Below are 19240 nucleotides of genomic sequence, written 5' to 3'. Positions count from 1 at the left end.
CTCAAGGTCTCGTGGAAGGCGACTTGTCTGCCATCTTGGGCCTATTTGGTTCTAATTGGTTTATGTCGTGTCCTTGAGTTCAGGGTTTCCCTGGTAGCTCAGCTGGTAAAGAATCCACCTGCAATGCAGGAGAGCCCAGTTTGATTCCTGGGAAAGATCTGCTGGAGAAGGGATAGGCTTCCCACTCCAGTATTCTTGGGTTTCTGTGCTGGCTCAGTTGGTAAAGAATCTGCCTACAATGCGGGGAGACCTGGGTTCGATCCCTGGGTTGGGAAGATCCCCTGAGAAGGGAAAGGCTACCCACTCCAGTATTCTGGCCTGGAGAATTCCGTGGACTCTGTAGTCCATGAGGTCACAAAGAGGCAGATACGACACAGTGACTTTCACTTTCACTTTTCAGTTCAGTTCAGTTCAGTAGCTCATTTGTGTCCTACTCTTTGCAACTCCATGGACTGCAGCACACCAGGCTTCCTGGTCCATTACCAGCTCTCGGAGCTTGTCATCCAACCATCTCATCCTCTGTTATCCCCTTCTCCTCCTGCCTTCAATCTTTCCCAGCACCAGGGTCTTTTCTAATGAGTCAGTTCTTTGCATCAGGTGGCCAAAGTATTGGAGCTTTAGCTTCAACATCAGTCCTTCCAATGAATAGTCAGGGTTGAATTCCTTTAGGATGGACTGGTTTGATTTCCTTGCAGTCCAAGGGACTCTCAAGAGTCTTCTCCAACACCACAGTTCAAAAGCATCAGTTCTTCGGCACTCTGCTTTCTTTATGGTCCAACTCTCACATCCATACATGACTATTGGAAAAACCATAACTTTGACTAGACGGCCCTTTATTGGCAAAGTAATGTCTCTGCTTTTTAATATGCTGTCTAGGTTGGCCATAGCTTTTCTTCCAAGGAACAAGCGTCTTTTAATTTCATGGCTGCAGTCACTATCTGCAGTGATTTTGGAGCCCAAGAAAATAAAGTCTGTCACTGTTTCTATTGTTTCCCCATCTATTTGCCATGAAGTGATGGGACCAGTTGCCATGATCTTAGTTTTTTGAATGTTGAGTTTTAAGCCAGCTTTTTCACTCTCCTCTTTCAATTTCATCAAGTGGTTCTTTAGTTCTTCTTCGCTTTCTGCCATAAGGGTGGTGTCATTTGCGTATCTGAGGTTATTGATATTTCTCCCGGCAATCTTGATTCCAGCTTGTGCTTCACCCAGCCCGGTATTTTGTATTGATGTACTCTGCATATAAGTTAATAAGCAGGGTGACAATATACAGCCTTTATGTACTCCTTTCCCAATTTGGAACCAGTGCGTTCCAAGACGTGTCCTTGGGCTACGTCATTCTTTCAAAGGTTGTGTCCTGCCAGTTTGTTCCCCTCCTGTTTCACTGGGATCCACTATCCTCTCCTTCTCCTCCTCTTCTTGCCACTTCCTCCAGGCAGACAACTTTACCTGGTCTCCAGGTGGAGTGGGGAGAAACTGGCTCTGCTTGATCATATATGCCTCTAAACCTTTTCATGGAGCACCTGCATGTAGGCTTTAGAAATCCCCAAAGCCAGGGGTTTGATTCTTGTTTTCTCAGTCCTCTGTGATAGCCAAGGCCATGGAGGTCTTAATGTCTAGTTACTCAAATGAAGGAGGGTGTGGGGACATATCCAGTAATATAAAAAAAAAAAAATCATCCACCACCAAATTGCCCTGGGTCACTGGGTGGGAAGAGCCGACTCATTGGAAAAGACCCTGATGCTGGGAAAGATTGAGAGCAGGAGGAGAAGGGGACGACAGAGGATGAGATGGTTGGATGGCATCACCGATTCAATGGACATGAATCTCTGGGAGGAAACTCCGGGAGATAGTGAAGGACAGGGAAGCCTGGCATGCTGCAGGGGGGAAGGGGTTGCAAAGAGTTGGACATCAGCAACAGTAGCAACAACCCCAAGACCCACTGCGGGCATGGCCTCTGGACTCATTCTAGACTCTCACCTGGGGGACGGAGGTGTCTGAGCCTGTTGCAGGAAAGGCAATGCCTTCCAGAGCCCAAGAGTGGGCTCTTGTCTAACACTCAGAAATAAATTGTCGGAGGAGGCACACAGGCTGACAGAGCAAGAGACTGTATTGGGAAGAGGCACTGGTGGAGAGCAGGAGGGTAAGGGAGCCCAGGAGAACTGCTCGGCCACGGGCTCACCATCTTGGGTTTTATGGTGATGAGATTAGTTCCCGGGTTGTCTGTGGCCAGTCATTCTGACTCAGGGTCCTTCCTGGTGGTGTGCACATCGCTCAGCCGAGATGGATTCTGGTGAGGAGGATTCTGGGGTGACATGTGGACTGATATCTCCTCTCTCCTATTGATCTTTCCTGAATTCTTTCAGTTGGTGGTGATTTGTTAGTTCTGTGTTCCTTACCAGGATTTTCTGTCATAAAATAACTCATGCAAATGGTTACCGTGGTGCCTGGCCACCCCTGGCCACAGGGTGAGTGGTTTCAGCCAGTATTTTCCCTAACACCGAGACTCACCAAGAACTGGGGCGTGGCTTCTGGACTCATTCTAGACCTCCACCTCTGGGCTGGGCCGTCTGAGCCCATTTGTTCTCTCGGGGCTGGATGGGGGTAGCTGGGTGACAGAGGCTGGTGGGGATTCAGTAAACCTTACGTGTGTGTGTGCTAAGTTGCTTTAGTCATGTCCGATTCTGTGCGACCCTATGGACTGTAGCCTGCCAGGCTCCTCTGTCCATGGGATTCTCCGGGCAAGAATATTGGAGTGGGTTGCCATGCCCTCCTCCAGGGCATCTTCCCAACCGAGGGATCGAACCTGCATCTCTTATGTCTCCTGCATTGGCAGGAGGGTTCTTTACCTTGATCCCTAGCACCACCTTGATCCCTCCTTAAATGCCAGCTCTGATTTGGGCCACTTCACTTTAAAGGGCAAATAGAGAAATAGGCAGAATCCAAACGAGGGTGATGCTAATGACTCAGGGGGCCTAGAAGGAGACCACTGGAGCAAGGGCAGGATAATTCGAATGATCTAGTGCCAGATGACAGAGTTGAGGGGTGGCTCAGTAATTGCCAAGCTCTGGGAAGGTTCTTCTCAGGAAGATGCCAACCGGCTCACCCCCATCCCCCTTGTCCTCAGAGGGCAGAGCAAAAAATTAGCTTAAATTGGCGCTGGAAAGATTTAGGTTATGTGTAAGGAGGAACTTTTAAAACCTTGAAATATGCTATCAAGAGAGGCTGCGGGTTCTCGGGAGAGTATCTAAAAATAGCCTGTTCTTTAAAAATAGATCTGGGCAAGCTTTAAACATAGCATCAGCTCGGCTTCTCGGGGATGGTTTTAAGTGCAGGCATGCCCGGTATGAGTTCCTCCCTGGGCCAAAGGGCAGGAGGGAGAGTCAGCCTTTAGCCCCCATCAGGGCAAACATCTGGATGTTTTAGATGTGCATAGATAAGGGGCTTCTTTTTCTGTCTGCCCCCATGTTGATTGGTGTCAGAAATACAAACCTTTGGCCCCTCCAAGTTTTCTTTCCGTGGGAGGATGTTATAGGGCTGATGTTGATCGGGTCAGTCCCACCAGCTTCTCCCAGTCCGTTCCCTTTTCTGAGTCAGGGCTCTCCAGGGCCCGAGGCTTTGCTGGGACTCCATCCGTCTCTGCAGTGCCAGACGTAGCTCCTCCAGACACCTGCCCACCCCACTCAGTACCCTCCTCCTGGCCTCATCCTCTCACTCAGCTGCCCCTCCAGGACCTCCCTGCCTGCCACCTTCTTGCCAATCTGTCCTCCATCAGTGGCAAGAGAGGGCTAGAGGGGTAGGGTGTGCAGGGAGGTGGGAGGGGACTTCAGGATGCGGGGGGAATACATGTATACCTATGGCCGATTCATGTTGATGTATGGCAAAAATCATCACAATGTTGTAATTATCCTCAATTAAATAAATTAATCTAAAAAAAAAAAAAAACAGAGAAAAAAAAAAGGCTGCCTGGTTCTCACCCCCGAACTTACAATTATGTAATTCCTGCCCATTGCTCTCAGGAGAAAGCCTGAACTCCCAGCATGGCTTCAAAACTTTCCACACACTGTCTTGTTTATGTCTCCAGCGGCGCGCTCTCCACCCACATGCCCTACCTAACGGCTCATCATGGCCCCACCAAGCCCTGATGCCTGTGGGCTTGGCCAGAGCTGCTCCACTGTCTGGTCCACCCTCCCGCTTCTTCTCTGCTTGGATGTCACCCCCTGTAGAAGCCTTTCCTGACCCCCCCAAACTTGGTCTCAGAGCCCCAGCTCGGGGTCCTGTAGGCCCCCCGCCTTCCCCCATTAACTGCCCTGCTGCACAGGCATCCCATTTTCTCTGTCTTCCCTGAGAGTGTTGAAAGTCAGGTCACTGATCCCCCATCATATTTCCCCAGCTAGAAGGTGGCCTGGAACACAGCAGGTGCTCAATACGTGCTCGGTGACTAATGACTAAAAATCGAGCTGCCCTTGCAGGGGTTTCCCTTTGCCACCTTCCTGCCCCACCTCATCAGATTTCAGCTTCCTCCAGGTCCCCAGGGGCCCCTCTGTCTTACATCTCTGACATGATACGCCCGAGATATTGGCAAGTCCAGATCAGGGCCCACGTACACAGAATACTTGTTTAGACATGAACATCCCCTGAGTGTTCTGAGTAATAACTTGGACAGCGCCTTTAATGGTAAGCTCTATTAAAAATTAATTCATCAGCGGATCCCTCTGATATCTCAATTAAATGGAGCATGCCACTAGCATCATACATCCAAACCCTATGAAAAAGAGGGAGGCTGGAGGCAAGAGGAGGTCTGGAAGTCAGCTGGACATTGTTGCTCTGTATCCTTCCCGAGAGGAGGCATCATGGCTTGGCCCTCCTGTGTGTCCTACAGACCCAGGAGGCACAACTCCACGTGGTCAGGCTGACTCCTATCCCCACCCGCTACCTGCGGCCACACTGCGTGGCCTCACTTTAAATTCCTGACCACAAGCGTCACATGCAAGCAGCACTGCCCGGCTGGCCACACACACTGCCACGGTTTGTCTGCATTTCCCATACTCCGAAAGGACCGTTTCACACCGTCTCCTGGTTCCTCAAACCTCCCCCCATCTGCTGTCTTGCTCTCGGCTGGTGACCTGGCCTCCTGGGAGAGAGGGAGAAGCAGAGCCGTCCCTATCCTGGGACCTGCACCCACCTGCCGGCCTTCTCCTTCCCTTGTGCCAGGAGTCCCAGCGTCCTTCAAAAGCCAGCTCCAGGACCTCTTGGTGGAGCAATGGATAAAAATCTGCCTTGCAATGCAGAGGACACAGGTTTGATCCCTGGTCTGGGAAGATCCCCCATGCCATGGAGCTAACCTCTGGAGCCCACGAGCTCTAGGGCCCATGCTCTACAACAAGAGAAGCCACCACAATGAGAAGCCCGCGCATCACACTCAACTGGGGAGTAGCCCCTGCTTGGCGCAACTAGAGAAAGCCTGCATGCAGCAAGGAAGACTCAGTGCAGTCAAAAACAAATAAATAAACTCGATTTTTAAAAGGCCAGCTTCTTTGTCTTCCAGAACCTTCTCTCTCCCTGGTTTCTATTGCTGTCTGGCTCATCTGTGCTCTCAGGCTCCCTCTGTCTACTTGGAGTGCTCTGGGTAAAGGTGGGAACATCCTGTATCTCTCCTCTTCAGGAACCCTCCCTGAACTCCAGGCCTCCTCTGCCATCACCCCATCTTTTTGCTTCTCCATGCAACAAGTTTGGACGTCTTCTCCCTGTCTGGCTGTTTTCTTTCCTCTTCTCAGCCTGTTCCATGGAGCATCTGCCCCCATGGCCTCCATGTTGGCAAATCCAGCAATCACTTCCGGGTCTTCATCTCTGACCTAACAAACTGCTTCCTCCTCCTCAGTGTGCATCCTTCTCCTGGCCTTGGCAGTGCTGCCTCTGGTTTTCAATGGCAACCCACTCCAGTACTTTTGCCTGGAAAATCCCATGGACAGACAGAGGAGCCTGGTAGGCTACAGTCCATGGGGTTGCAAAGAGTCAGACACGACTGAGCGACTTCACTTTCATTTCCTTCTTTCCCCGTCTCTGGTCCTCACTCTCCTGTGCTGGACCTGCCTACCCTGCTCAGCACTGGACATTGGCCCCATCCTTGACATTTTTTTGCTCTCCCTACCATCTGCGCCCAGGTGGTCTCTTGTAGGCCCATGTCCACATACCAATGACACGTGCATTTAAATCTCCAGCTCTGTTTCCTAGGCCTCAAACTTGTACACCCAAACGCTGGTATGATGTCTCAGCTTGGGTTTAATATAGGCATTTCAAATTAACTTGGCCCAGGTGGGGTTTGACTCACCCAGGCATCTTCCTCCCGCCATCTTCTTCATTTTTGTGATTGGCACCATCATCTATCCAATTGCCCAAATCCAACCCCCACGGTCCTCCCAATCTCTGGGTAGCTCTGGCCCTCCACACCCAGCAGGTCCTGAGTAATCCACCCTCAAAACTCACCTGGGAGCTGGCAACAACTTTAGTTCAAGCAGCAACAGCTGGGCCTGGCCTCCCTTCTCTACCCCCACTTCCTTCATCTGTCTTCACACTGCAACCAGAATGATCTAAAATGTAAATTAGGCCCCTGCTTCAACCCTCTACAATGGCATCCCGGTATACTTAGAAAAAAGTCAGACTCCCCACCGTGATCTACAATGTCCTAGTTCTCACCTGCCTTCCTAACCGCTCTATAATCCCCCCAACCCCCTGTCCCTTTCCCACTCTGCTGCCGAAGGCCAGGCTCTGCTGCCGCCAAGCCTTTGCCCCAGCCAGTCACTCCCTGTGTCTGGAATGCCCTTCCCTAGACCTCTGTGTGGCTGCCTCCAGTTCCCCGCTCAGATCTCTGCTGACTTGAGTCACCTCCTGGGAGAGGCCCTCCCTCCACCCACTCTGGAAAGCCCCCGGCATTTGCCCTATTTTATTTCTCACTCTTCACCGTCTGACGTTTTCTTGTTAATCAATGTTGTGTGGATCTCTCCACTAGAACCTGAGACCCTGAGAGCAGGGTTCCCGCCACCATGTCCCCAGAAACAATGCTTGGCATATGAGAAGCATGGATAAATATTCGATGACTGATTGAGTGAATGAATAATAAATAAACAAACGATGAGTCTGACATTTGTTCATGTCTGTAGACAATTTGCTGTCCAGAGTTTTCAAATCTGGCCCTGTCCTAGCTTATCCCCGTATCCCAGACCCTAAACCTTTACACCAGCCAGCCCACTTCCCCAAAGCACCTTGCACTCAGAATTGAACTGAATAACCATCTATTCATTTAACAAACACGTGTGGCACACTTACTATGTGTGGGGCCCTGGGCTCAGTGTTGGGGAGTCGCTGGAGAGCAAAACAGACCTGGATCCTGGACTAGGGTACAGTCAAGGAGCCTACACAGCGAGTTCTAAGCACTTATTCATTCATGAAACACGTATATAGGGCTTATTATGAGCCAAGCACTGTTCTAAGTGCTTGCTTTACTGTATAAACCACTTAATCCTCATACCAATCTGTGCACGCATGCTCAGTCGCTCACTCGTGTCCGACTCTTTGCAACCCCATGGACTGTAGCCCACCAGACTCCTCTGTCCCTGGGATTCTCCAGCCAAGAATACTGGAGTGAGTTGCCATTTCCTGTTCCAGGGGACTTCACAACTCACGGATCAAACCCGAGTCTTCTGAGTCTACTGCATTGGCAGGCAGATTCTTTACCTCTGAGCCACTGAGGTAGTTGTTGCTGCTGCTGCTAAGTCGCTTCAGTCGTGTCTGACTCTGTGCGACCCATAGACAGCAGCTCCCCCATCCCTGGGATTCTCCAGGCAAGAACACTGGAATGGGTTGCCATTTCCTTCTCCAATGCATGAAAGTGAAAAGTGAAAGTGAAGTCGCTCAGTCGTGTCCGACTCTTAGCGACCCCATGGACTGCAGCCTACCGGGCTCCTCCATCCATGGGATTTTCCAGGCAAGAGTACTGGAGTGGGGTGCCATCGCCTTCTCCGGAGGTAGTTGTTATTATCCCCTTATTATAGCCGAGGAAACTGAGGCACAGACAGGTGAGGTAATCCAGGTCACACAGCTGGTGAAAGAGCTGGAAACCAGCCCCTCCCTCTCCTTTTGTGTTACTCCTGCTTTACTCTGGGTTCACCTCCTGACCCTCCGTGCATGCTAAGTCCCTTCAGTCGTGTCTTAACTCTTTGTGACCCCATGGACTGTAGCCCTCCAGGCTCCTCTGTCCATGGGGATTCTTCATGCTAGAATCCTGGAGTGGGTTGCTGTGCCCTGCTCCAGGGTATCTTCCCGACCCAGGGATCTGACTGTCCTGACCCGTCTCTTTATTCTGGCCCCATACCAGCCCCTCTTGCCTTGACAACAGATTTCGGCTTCTTTGGTCTGACCAGTGGAGGGTGGGCTGGGGGTCATGGCAGCTGTTTTTGTCTTGGGTTCCGGAGGGCACCACACTCAGCCCAGCTCTGAGCCCTTGGCCAGTATCCCCCACCCCATTGCTCTCCCAGGTCTCCCAGAGGACAGGGAGGAGCCATGCCTGCTTCACCGCCCTGGCTGGAAATCCCATTTATGGTGTCAGGAGTTGGGAGAAACCACAGGATGAGAGATTCACAGCTGCGAGTTTCCTGGTGTGGGCCCGCGCCAGGAAGCAGCAGTCGCAGCAGAGAAAGCCACATTCATTTAGTTGCCGCTAATTTATAGGAGGTACCGTAACTCGACAGAAAGTCACTTTTTAACTCAGAATGAATTAGAAACAATTCCTCCTGCTGAAGATTCTTACAGCAGGTGTCGGTGGATCGCACTTCACAGAACAAACATGCTTCCTGAAACTTGATCGAGGGCCCAGTTTTTAAAGCAAGGTCTTTAGAATGCAATCGGGGGCTTCCCTGGTGGCTCAGGCAGTAAAGCGTCTGCCTGCAATGCAGGAGATCCGGGTTCAATTCCTGGGTCGGGAAGATCCCCTGGAGAAGGAAATGGCAATCCACTCCAGCACTCTTGCCTGGAAAAATCCCATGGGTGGAGGAGCCTGATAGGCTACAGTCCACGAGATCCCAAAGAGTTGGACACAACTGAGCGACTTCACTTTCACTTTTCACTTTAGAATGCAATCAGAAAATCTCACCAACCTATCTTTGAATGATTTGTACGCTTCATTTATTGAATTTTCTTAAAGCATGGCCTTTCATATTTGGGAATAAATGGGATTCAATTGAGAAATCAATGCATTTCTAAAGTAACAATTTGGAAAATTGATTATTCTGTCAACAGGCTGGCTTCAGCTTCTGGGTCTAATTGGTAGTTTTTGTATTAAAATACTCTTATGTCCCCACTGTCCTAGTGTGTGGGGTAGTTGTCCTCATGAATATTTTCCTTCTTCAGGGGTTGCTTTCTGACATTGCCTATGTCTGCTACTATCCCCACTTTATAGATGAGAAAACCAAGGCATCGACAGGTCCGATAACTCAGAGAGCATCTGGACTGGCGTGGCGTGTAACTGAAGAAGTTACAACAGCTGAGGGTTTGGAGAGCAAGGTCCAGCCCTCAGAAAAAGACTGGGGAGGGGCCGAGGTTGGGATGGGGCTAAGGAATGAGCCCCGCAGAGGGAGCAGGAATGTGTGTGTGTGTGCGCTCTGCTGCTTCAGTCCCGCGTGACTCTTTGCGACCCTGTGGACGGCAGCCTGCCAGGCTCCTCTGTCCATGGGATTCTCCAGGCAAGAATACTGGAGTGACATTTCCTTCTCCGGGGAATCTTCCCAACCCAGGGATCGAAGCCACGTCTCCTGCTTTGGCAGGTGGATTCTTTACCATTAGCACCATCTGGGAAGCAAGCCTCTGGGTTGGGTAGCACTTCTGGGGGAGTGAGCAATGGGCCAAAATGAACAGAGACCTGTCCTTCGAACCAAAAGCCTCCACTGGAAGTTATAGTGACGAAAACAGTGCAGCATCAACACGGGAACAAAGAAATTCATGGCACAGAATGATGAGCTAGGAGCAGACATGTCACGCGAGACTTGGAATGTGGTACAAAATCATGGTTTAAAATCAGTCGGGATATATGTCTGTGCACAGTTGACTCACTTTGCTGTGCAGGAGAAACTAACACAACATTGTAAAGCAACTCTACTCCAGTGAAAGTTAATTCATTTTTTTTTACAACTCAGAAATAAAATTATAAAATAAAATCAGTGGGGAAAGAACAGTTTGTTCTATAAGGGTTCAAAGCAATTACCTACTCACTAAAAAAAATAAAGTTATATCCTTATCTCACGCCGCTTACCAAGATAAAGTCCAGATGAATCAACATAAATATCTGTAAGTATGTTAGAAAAATATAGGAGAGTGTTGATTTTCTTAAAGCAGACACAGGAAGCAAAAACTAAACATCAAAAGACTGCTAACTTTGATTATAGTAAATAATCAAAATAGATGACAAAAACAGCTTTATTCATAATTGTCAAAACTTCAAAGCAACTAAGAAGTCCTTCAATAAGTGAATGAGTAAATAACCTGTGATACATCTGTACACTGCAATATTATTCAGGAGTAAAAGGAAAAGCGTAATCAAGCCAGGAAACACATGGAGGAACCTGAAATCCATATTGTTAAGTGAAATAAGCCAATCAGAAAATTCTACATACTATGTGATTCCAACTCTATGACATTCTGAGAGCACCCAAGCTCTGGAGACGGTAAAAAGATCACTGGCTGCCAGAGTTTAAGGAGGAGGGATGACTGGGTGGAGCACAGGGGATTTTTCTGAAAGAGATGGGAATACCAGACCACCTGACCTGCCTCTTGAGAAATCTGTATGCAGGTCAGAACTGGACATGGACCAACAGACTGGTTCCAAATAGGAAAAGGAGTACGTCAAGGCTGTATATTGTCACCCTGCTTATTTAACTTATATGCAGAGTACATCATGAGAAACGCTGGACTGGAAGAAGCATAAGCTGGAATCAAGACTGCTGGGAGAAATATCAATAACCTCAGATATGCAGATGACACCACCCTTATGGCAGAAAGTGAAGAGGCACTCAAAAGCCTCTTGACAAAAGTGAAAGTGGAGAGTGAAAAGGTTGGCTTAAAGCTCAACATTCAGAAAACAAAGATCATGGCATCCAGTCCCATCACTTCATGGGAAATAGATGGGGAAACAGTGGAAACAGTGTCAGACTTTATTTTCTTGGGCTCTAAAATCACTGTAGATGGTGACTGCAGCCATGAAATTAAAAGACACTTACTCCTTGGGAGGAAAGTTATGACCAACCTAGATAGCATATTCAAAAGCAGAGACATTACTTTGCCAACAAAGGTCCGTCTAGTCAAGGCTATGGTTTTTCCTGTGGTCATGTATGGATGTGAGAGTTGGACTGTGAAGAAGGCTGAGCACCAAAGAATTGATGCTTTTGAACTGTGTCGTTGGAGAAGACTCTTGAGAGTCCCTTGGACAGCAAGGAGATCCAACCGGTCCATACTGAAGGAGATCAGCCCTGGGATTTCTTTGGAAGGAATGATGCTAAAGCTGAAACTCCAGTACTTTGGCCATCTCATGGGAAGAGTTGACTCATTGGAAAAGACTCTGATGCTGGGAGGGATTGGGGGCAGGAGGATAAGGGGACGACAGAGGATGAGATGGCTGGATGGCATCACTGACTCGATGGACGTGAGTCTGGGTGAACTCTGGGAGTTGGTGATGGACAGGGAGGCCTGGCGTGCTGCGATTCATGGGGTCGCAAAGAGTCGGACACGACTGAGCGACTGAACTGAACTGAACTATTGGACACAATGGTGAATACTTGTCACTTTGCCTTTGTCAGAATCCATAGACTGTACAACACAGAGTGAATCCTAATGTAAACGATGGATTTAGTAATAATGTATCACCGGGGCTCCCCTGGTAGCTCAGCTGGTAAAGAATCTACCTGCCATGCAGGAGACCCTGGTTCGGTTCCTGGGTCAGGAAGATCCCCTGGAGAAGGGATAGGCTATCCGCTCCAGCATTCTTGAGCTTTCCTGGTGGCTCAATCAGGAAAGAATCCACCAGCAACGCAGGAGATCTTGGTTTGATCCCTGGGTTGGGAAGTTCCCCTGGAGGAGGGCATGCAACCCACTCCAGTATTCTTGCCTGGAGAATCCCCATGGACAGAGGAGCCTGGCAGGCTGCAGTCCATGGGGTCACAAAGAGTTGGACATGACTGAGCAACTAAGCACAGCACAGCAGTGTATCCCTACTGTCTCATCAGTTGTAACAAATGTACGCACTATTGAAAGATGTTAATCATAGGAGAAACTGTGGGGGAAGGGGGGGCTGGGAACTGTGGAACTCTCTATTTTCTGATCCTTTTTCTGTAAACTTAAAACTGCTTTAAAAAATAAAACCTATTAATTAAAAAAAGATGTGCTATACATAAGAAAAGACAAACGGTAAACTGTTTGGAGTTGATATAACAATAGGATTAGTATCCAGAAGACAAAAAGAACTTCTATCAATTGATAGAGAAAGATTTTTTTAAAAAATGAAATTGACAAAAGATGCAATCATAGAATAAGAAATATAAATGGTTAATAAACACATGAAAAATGCCCAAGCTTACTAGTAATGCTGCTAAGCTGCTAAGTCACTTCAGTCGAGTAATGAGGGAAATGTAAAATTTAAAACCATGTTGAGGTGTCATTTTTCACCATGCCGTGGATACGATTTGTAATGTTTTATAATATGAAGTATTGGTGAGGATTTGGGTGAGGACTCTCACAGCTAGCAGAAGTTCCACAAAGTTCTGCTTCTCAAGAGAGCAGTTCACTGACATTGATCAAAATTCAAAACGTACACGGCGTTTATGACCCGGCATTTCCTCTTGTTTTTCACGCTGGAGAAATACTTGCTTGTCTGCACAAAGAGACTTGTAGAAATGTGTTTGTTGCAGCATTGCTTAGGGAGTAAAAAAGCTGGAAAGAGTGTCAACTGATTGGATAAATAAAACATGATATATCATTATCAAGAAATCTTATGCATCGGTTCCAAAGAATAAGGTACGTCTTATGTACTTTTTGGAAGTTCACCAAGAATTGTGTCAAGTAAAGAAAAATAAGAGGGACTTCCCTGGTAGTCCAGTGGTTAGGCATACTGCCCGCCAGCGCAGGGAGCTCAGGTTTCCATCCTGAACTGAGATCTCACGTGCCTTGGGGCAGCTGAGCCCCTGCACCCCAACTACTGAGCCTATGTTCTAGCCCATGTTGCAGACCTACAACAACTGAGCCCATACACCGCAACTACTGAAGCCCTGTGCTCCTCAACAAGAGGAACCACTACAATGAGAAGCCCGCACAACACCGCTAAGAGTAGTCCCTGCTTGCTGCAACTGGAGAAAGCCTGCACGCAGCAACAAAGACCCAGCACAGCCAAAAATAAATGAACAAACAGAAAAAGAAAAAGAAAATATCCATATGGCTCAATCCTTGTTTCCTTCCAACAGAGGGAGCCAAGGCAGAGAGGACTGGAGAGGTTTCTAGCCTACCTTTGCTGGGGCATGACTATGAATGAGGTCTAAGCTTGGCAGAGACAGCCTGGGGCAGGCTGAGCCCTTAGGAGTCTTTGGGGGCCTCAGCACCTGTCACAATCACCCCCTTCCTCGATTTCCTGGCTCAAGTGCACCTCACCAGCCCTGGAGAGCACCCCTTATCTGAGGCCAGAGGTCCATGAGAGGCTGGCCTCAGCCCAGAGATACGGGCAACCAGCTCTGAGTCCTCTGTCTCCAGGGGGCCTGGGGTGAGGTGACTGGAAGGAGACCGATGTGCTGGATCCTGCTGGCTCAGCCCCCAAGCCCCAACCATGCCCATCTTTTCTCTGCTGCGCTTTCAGTGACATCACCTTGGTAGCTTGAAACTGACCACAGTGGGATTATTCACACCATGAAAACTGTCAAACACTACAAATCATAGCTTCTTTATTTTTCTCTCTGTCTTCAGAGAACGTGTTGTTAAACCTTTACCTTCAGGGGACTTCCCTGGTGATCCAGTGGTTAAGACTCCATGCTTCCACTGCAGGGGGCACAGGTTTGATCCCTGATTGGGGAACTAAGACCCTGCATGCCAGGCGGCAAAAAAATTTTTTTACCTTCACACCGTGGGAACACAGGATGTCCACCTTCACCCTCACTCCTGCCCCTAAGTCTGGATTCAGGACTCAGAGCCTCACTTCCTCTTTACTTCTGTCTTTTCTTATCTCTGCTGCTGCTGCTGCTGCTGCTAAGTCGCGTCAGTTGTGTCCAACCCTGTGTGACCCCATAGACGGCAGCCCACCAGGCTCCGCCGTCCCTGGGATTCTCCAGGCAAGAACGCTGGAGTGGGTTGCCATTTTCTTCTCCAATACATGAGAATGAAAAGTCAAAGTGAAGACACTCAGTTGTGTCCCACTCTTAGCGACCCCATAGACTGCAGCCTACCAGGCTCCTCCATCCATGGGATTTTCCAGGCAAGAGTACTGGAGTGGGGTGCCATTGCCTTCTCCTTCTTATCTCTATTCCTCTCCTTATCTCCGTCTCTTCTCTTGTATCAGAGGGGAAAGGGTGACTGGGGCAACAAGGGGAGGAGAGATACCTTCTCTGCAGCTTGGGAAGAACCCTGGCTTTAAGGGCATTTGGATCTGGGCCCCAGTCACGACTGACCCATTTACTCTCTTTGTGACTTGGGACAGACTTGACCACTCTGAGCTTCTGTTTTCTCACCTGTGAAATGGGAATAGTCACATTCAGGACTACTATATTAGAGGTGTGGTTTTGCTTTGACTTCAGGGAGTGACGGGCACCTAGACTTTGATGTGAATGGAGCCCTGTGGAATTGTGCAGTGGGCAACCTGAACAATGGTACATGGCCCACATCATCTTACTTACTTCAGAGGGTTGTTGTGAAAGATAATAATGGAGGTGAAAGAGTCTGACGAGTGCCTGGCACACAGTAGGTACACATGCATTATTGGTTTCCTTTCTTCCTCTTGTCATGCACCCCTTCCCTCCTCATCAATACTGTATCACTCCTTTTAAAATTAGGTGTGTGCCAGTTAGCCACATGCTGTGGCACCCACAAGGCTCTAGATGCCATGGTCCACACAGTACAATGTCCCCTGGCTTATAATAACCCTAGTAACTGTATCAATTGCATGCCTGCTAGGCAGCAGACATGGAGGCCACCTTGCTTCATTTCAGTCATTTTTCACCTTATCTGTCATAATCTTCATCTTAGGGTTGAAAGACTTGAGGCTCAGAGGAGTGAGGTACCTCCCCCAGGGCCACATGGTAAAAAAAAGATTCCCACTCAGATCCTTTGGAATCAAAGTTCTCCCAGCCAGTGGGTTCCAAAATTTTTGACATGAGCCACAGAAAAAGATTTCATAATTACAGTCGCTACACACACAGCTGCACACACAGACACATGTGTATAGAACTGAAAGTTTCACAAAGCAATATTTACTCCTGCTACATTTGATGATATCAGATATTTCTATTCCATTCCAATAGGTTTTTAAAATGCTGGTTGCAATCCATGAAGTTGATTTCACAATCCACTTGTCTAGTGCATCAAGACCTGCTGTTTGATAAACATTCTCTAAGCAGTTTCTCCCAAATGACCTTCTTACACAGGTATCGGCAAACTCTGGCCCATTGGCTAAACCTGGCCCAACACTTGCTTTTGTAAATAAAGTTTTATTGGCACACAGTCATGTTCATCCCTTTGTGCACTGTCTGTGGTTCCTTTGTGCTAATACAGTAGAGCTGAATAGTTGCAATAGAGACCACATGGCCCAACCCACAGAGCCTAAAATATTGACTTATCTGGTCCCTAACAGAAAAGCTGCCCATCCAGAAATAGACCTGACTCTGTGTCTCTCTTGCTTAAATTTCTCCAGTGCTGCCCTTTGCCCTCTGGTTGAACTCAAATTTCTTGGTGGGCTTAGAAAACCACCGCCCTCTGATCTTCTGTGCTCTGGTCCCACTGGCTGCCCTTTCCTGGGGGGTTCATGTTCTCCCCAGCACTAACAGGCCTATGGTGGGCTGACAAAGCCCCACCTTGCTTCCTGACACCTTGTCCTGCTCCCCCTCCCAACAGGCCTCCTGGGAATGGTAGCCCACATGATGTACACGCAGGTGTTCCAGGTCACCGTGAGCCTCGGCCCTGAAGACTGGAGACCCCATTCCTGGGACTACGGGTGGTCCTTCTGGTAAGTGGCTTTTGACTTTCAGACACCAGATCCCTGAGGCATGCTGGGACTTTAGTAGCTCAATTCAGCTGGGAAACAGAGGAAGGTGGGAGTGAGGAGGGGAAGGGGGGGGGGGGACTCAGAGTCCAAAGATGCTTTGTGATCCTAGAACTGAGGTTGGCAAACTCTAGTCTCTGGGCCAAATCCAGCCCATCACCTGTTTTTCTGCAACTAGGGATGATTTTTACATTTTTAAATGGTTGAACGTGAATCAAGAGAAGAAGAATATTTTGTGACATGCGAAAACTCTGGAACATTCAGATTTCAGTGTCCATAAATAAAGTTTTATTGGGACATAGCCAGGCTCATCGTTTACATATTGTCCACAGCTGCTTGCAATCTAGAGTAGCAGAACTGAGCAGTTATGACAGAGGCTGAATGGCTCACTGAGCCTAAAATATTTACTATCTGGCCCTTTACGGAGACAGTTGGCCAGCCTCTGCCTTAGAGGCTGCTCCAGAAGTAGAGACAGAAGCTGTCAAGAGCCCAGGGAATGGCGCTGGATGCAGGGAGCAGGGACCAGCATCTTAGAGCATGGTGTGTGAAATAAAGGCAGACTCTGTCGGATTGTTTGGCTTGGGAGTGATGGAATCCCAGGCCTAAGTAAACAAGAGCAGTGTGTTAGTTCATGGAATTGAAAAGTCAGGTGGGTCAGCTGTGGGGGCTGGAGGGAATGGATTGTAACAGAAAAACCCACCCACCTCAGTCCAGTCAAAAAGGGAACACATTGCTTCCTGTAAATGGAAAGCACAGCTTGGCATGGACTTCAGGAAATGTTTGATCCAGAGTTGCTGATGTCATCAGAGCTGAGTTTTCTTCCTCTGTGGTCACCTGAGCATTGCTCACTCCCCATGTGTCCCTGAGTGGGCTTCACTCCTGGTGCTGAGAAAGCTCCTTTGAGGCCGGTGCTCCTTCCTTCACATAGAGAAGGAGAAAGAGCTCTTTCCCTAACACTCACTGACGTCCCCCAACCCTCCCTCTGATGAGCTCAACTTCGGTCATTTTCTCTCTTCTGAATCATCACCATGGCTGGGGGAATGCCATGAGCTGATTGGCTCAGCTGGGCCATTCTTCTGGAACAAGGAATGAGTCCAACACTCCTAAATGGTGAATGAGTGGAACAGATGCTAAGTGAGCTACCACAATGCCTGCTTCAGGCACAGCTTGATCCAGGTGGTCATGTGATTGATCAGGAACCCGGCCATTCTCTCCCCACTTCTGACCCCATTCTCTTTGTGTCAACTTTACTCATAAGCAACTTTTCCCCAGGTGGTAGCAAATTTGGTTACCAAGCCCAGTCCTAGGCTTATGTGCTGTGCTAAATGACTTCAGTCGTGTACAACTCTTTGTGACCCTATGGGCTGTAGCTTGCCAGGCTTCTCTGTCCATGGGATTCTCCAGGCAAAAATACTGGAGTGGGTTGCCATGCTGTCCTCCAGGGGATCTTCCCAACCCGGGGATCTCTTACCTCTCCTGCATGGGCAGGCAGGTTCTTTACCCCTAGCACCATCTGGGGCAAACTAGTTCCAAGCTTACATGTTACAAATGTAGCAATACCAGAAGAGAGACTGGGCCTCTTCCCAATATTGCCAGCCAAAATCCTGGATATAACTTTCACTGGATTAACTTAAGTCACCTGACCGTACTGCAACCAATGGTTTAGCCCCTGAGGGGACTCGACTGTTCTAATTCGGCTGGCATGAGTCACGTGGTGTGGTGGGTGGGGTTGCCCCATCCACACTGTTGGACAGAGAAATGGAGGAGAGATCCTCTAATGGGAAGCCTGGAGTGGGGCATGATTGGAGTGAGCTGTTATCAAGAGGAGGACTATGCCCTAGAAAGACAAGTGACCATAGTCTGTTCCACAGGGTATCCGTGGTCCGGTTCTGGAGCTTAGGGACCATTCATCCACTCAAGCATCTAACACATTAGCTGACTGAGCACTCATTCAGGGGCAGCTGGTGCTGGGGCTCCTAGCTACTGAGGGTACAGCAGTGGCTGAGACAGCGTTGTGACAGGAGTTCTAGACAAGTAGACACGCTATCCACTGAACCATGCTATGATGTGGGTGGTTGGGGGGAATCACAGACAGCCATGAAAGCCATGGAAGAAGGGGTCCCTGACCCAGCTTCCCCTGGGGAAGGTCCTCAGGGAGAATCTGATCAGACAAGCTGGTGGAGGAGGGGATAAGGTAGGTGCTGGACAGGGGGATGGCAGGTGCAAAGACTTGGCAGTGAGAGGGCATCTCTGGTAGAGATGGTCAGAATAGAGCAGAAAGAGCTATGATTAGGACCAGTGGGGACTCCTGCTGTATTTCTGCCCCTTCTCACTCTCTGCTTGGCCCCGCCCCCTTAAAGCTAAAGGCCTGTGCCTTAAAGCAGAAGTCCCCAACCCCTGGGATTGAATGCCTGATGATCTGAGGTGCGGCTGATATAATAATATTGGAAATAAAGTGCACAATAAATGTAATACCCTTGAGTCATCCCCAAACCATCCCCTACCGCCCCAGTCCGTGGAAAAATTGTATTCCACAAAACCAGTCTCTTGTGCCAAGAAGGTTGGGGACCACTGCCTTAAAGGGACCTTGACCGGCCAACAGAGACCCCAATACCTTTAAGTAGAACAGCTGTAGGGAATCGGCAGCAGGGAACCTCACAACAGTGTGTGAGGCAGGTGCTTCATGGAGGGGAAACTGAGGCACAGGGAACTTAAGTAGCCTGTCCAACGTAATCCAGCTTGTGAGCAGCAGAGCTGGGATTTGAACCCAGACAGTCTGGTTCTGCAGTCTATGGTCTCAACCTCTATATTTTGCCTCTCAGAGTGTATGTGTGTCTGTGTGTGTGTGTGTGTGTGAGCTCAGTCATGTCTGACTCTTTGTGACCCCACGGACTGTAGCCCACCAGGTTTCTCTGTCCATGAGATTTCTCAGGTAAGAATACTGGTGTGGGTTGCCATTCCCTTCTC

At 48.9% G+C, this 19240-nt stretch overlaps 1 protein-coding gene across 2 annotated transcripts in view; it reads left to right on the top strand.

Moving 5' to 3' along the window:
• The window catches only part of GSG1L (GSG1 like), a 252755-nt gene that overhangs the window by 193231 nt on the left and 40284 nt on the right, over positions 1–19240 (top strand). For both annotated transcript variants that reach the window (XM_070779244.1, XM_070779243.1), the window contains exon 4: positions 16126–16237. In XM_070779244.1, the coding sequence (XP_070635345.1) occupies positions 16126–16237 (112 nt within the window). The remainder of the gene's footprint in view (positions 1–16125; positions 16238–19240) is intronic.

The sequence above is a fragment of the Bos indicus genome, chromosome 25 (genome assembly GCF_029378745.1).
Source record: "Bos indicus isolate NIAB-ARS_2022 breed Sahiwal x Tharparkar chromosome 25, NIAB-ARS_B.indTharparkar_mat_pri_1.0, whole genome shotgun sequence".
NCBI lineage: Eukaryota > Metazoa > Chordata > Mammalia > Artiodactyla > Bovidae > Bos > Bos indicus.
This window is presented reverse-complemented; position numbering and strand designations above follow the sequence as displayed.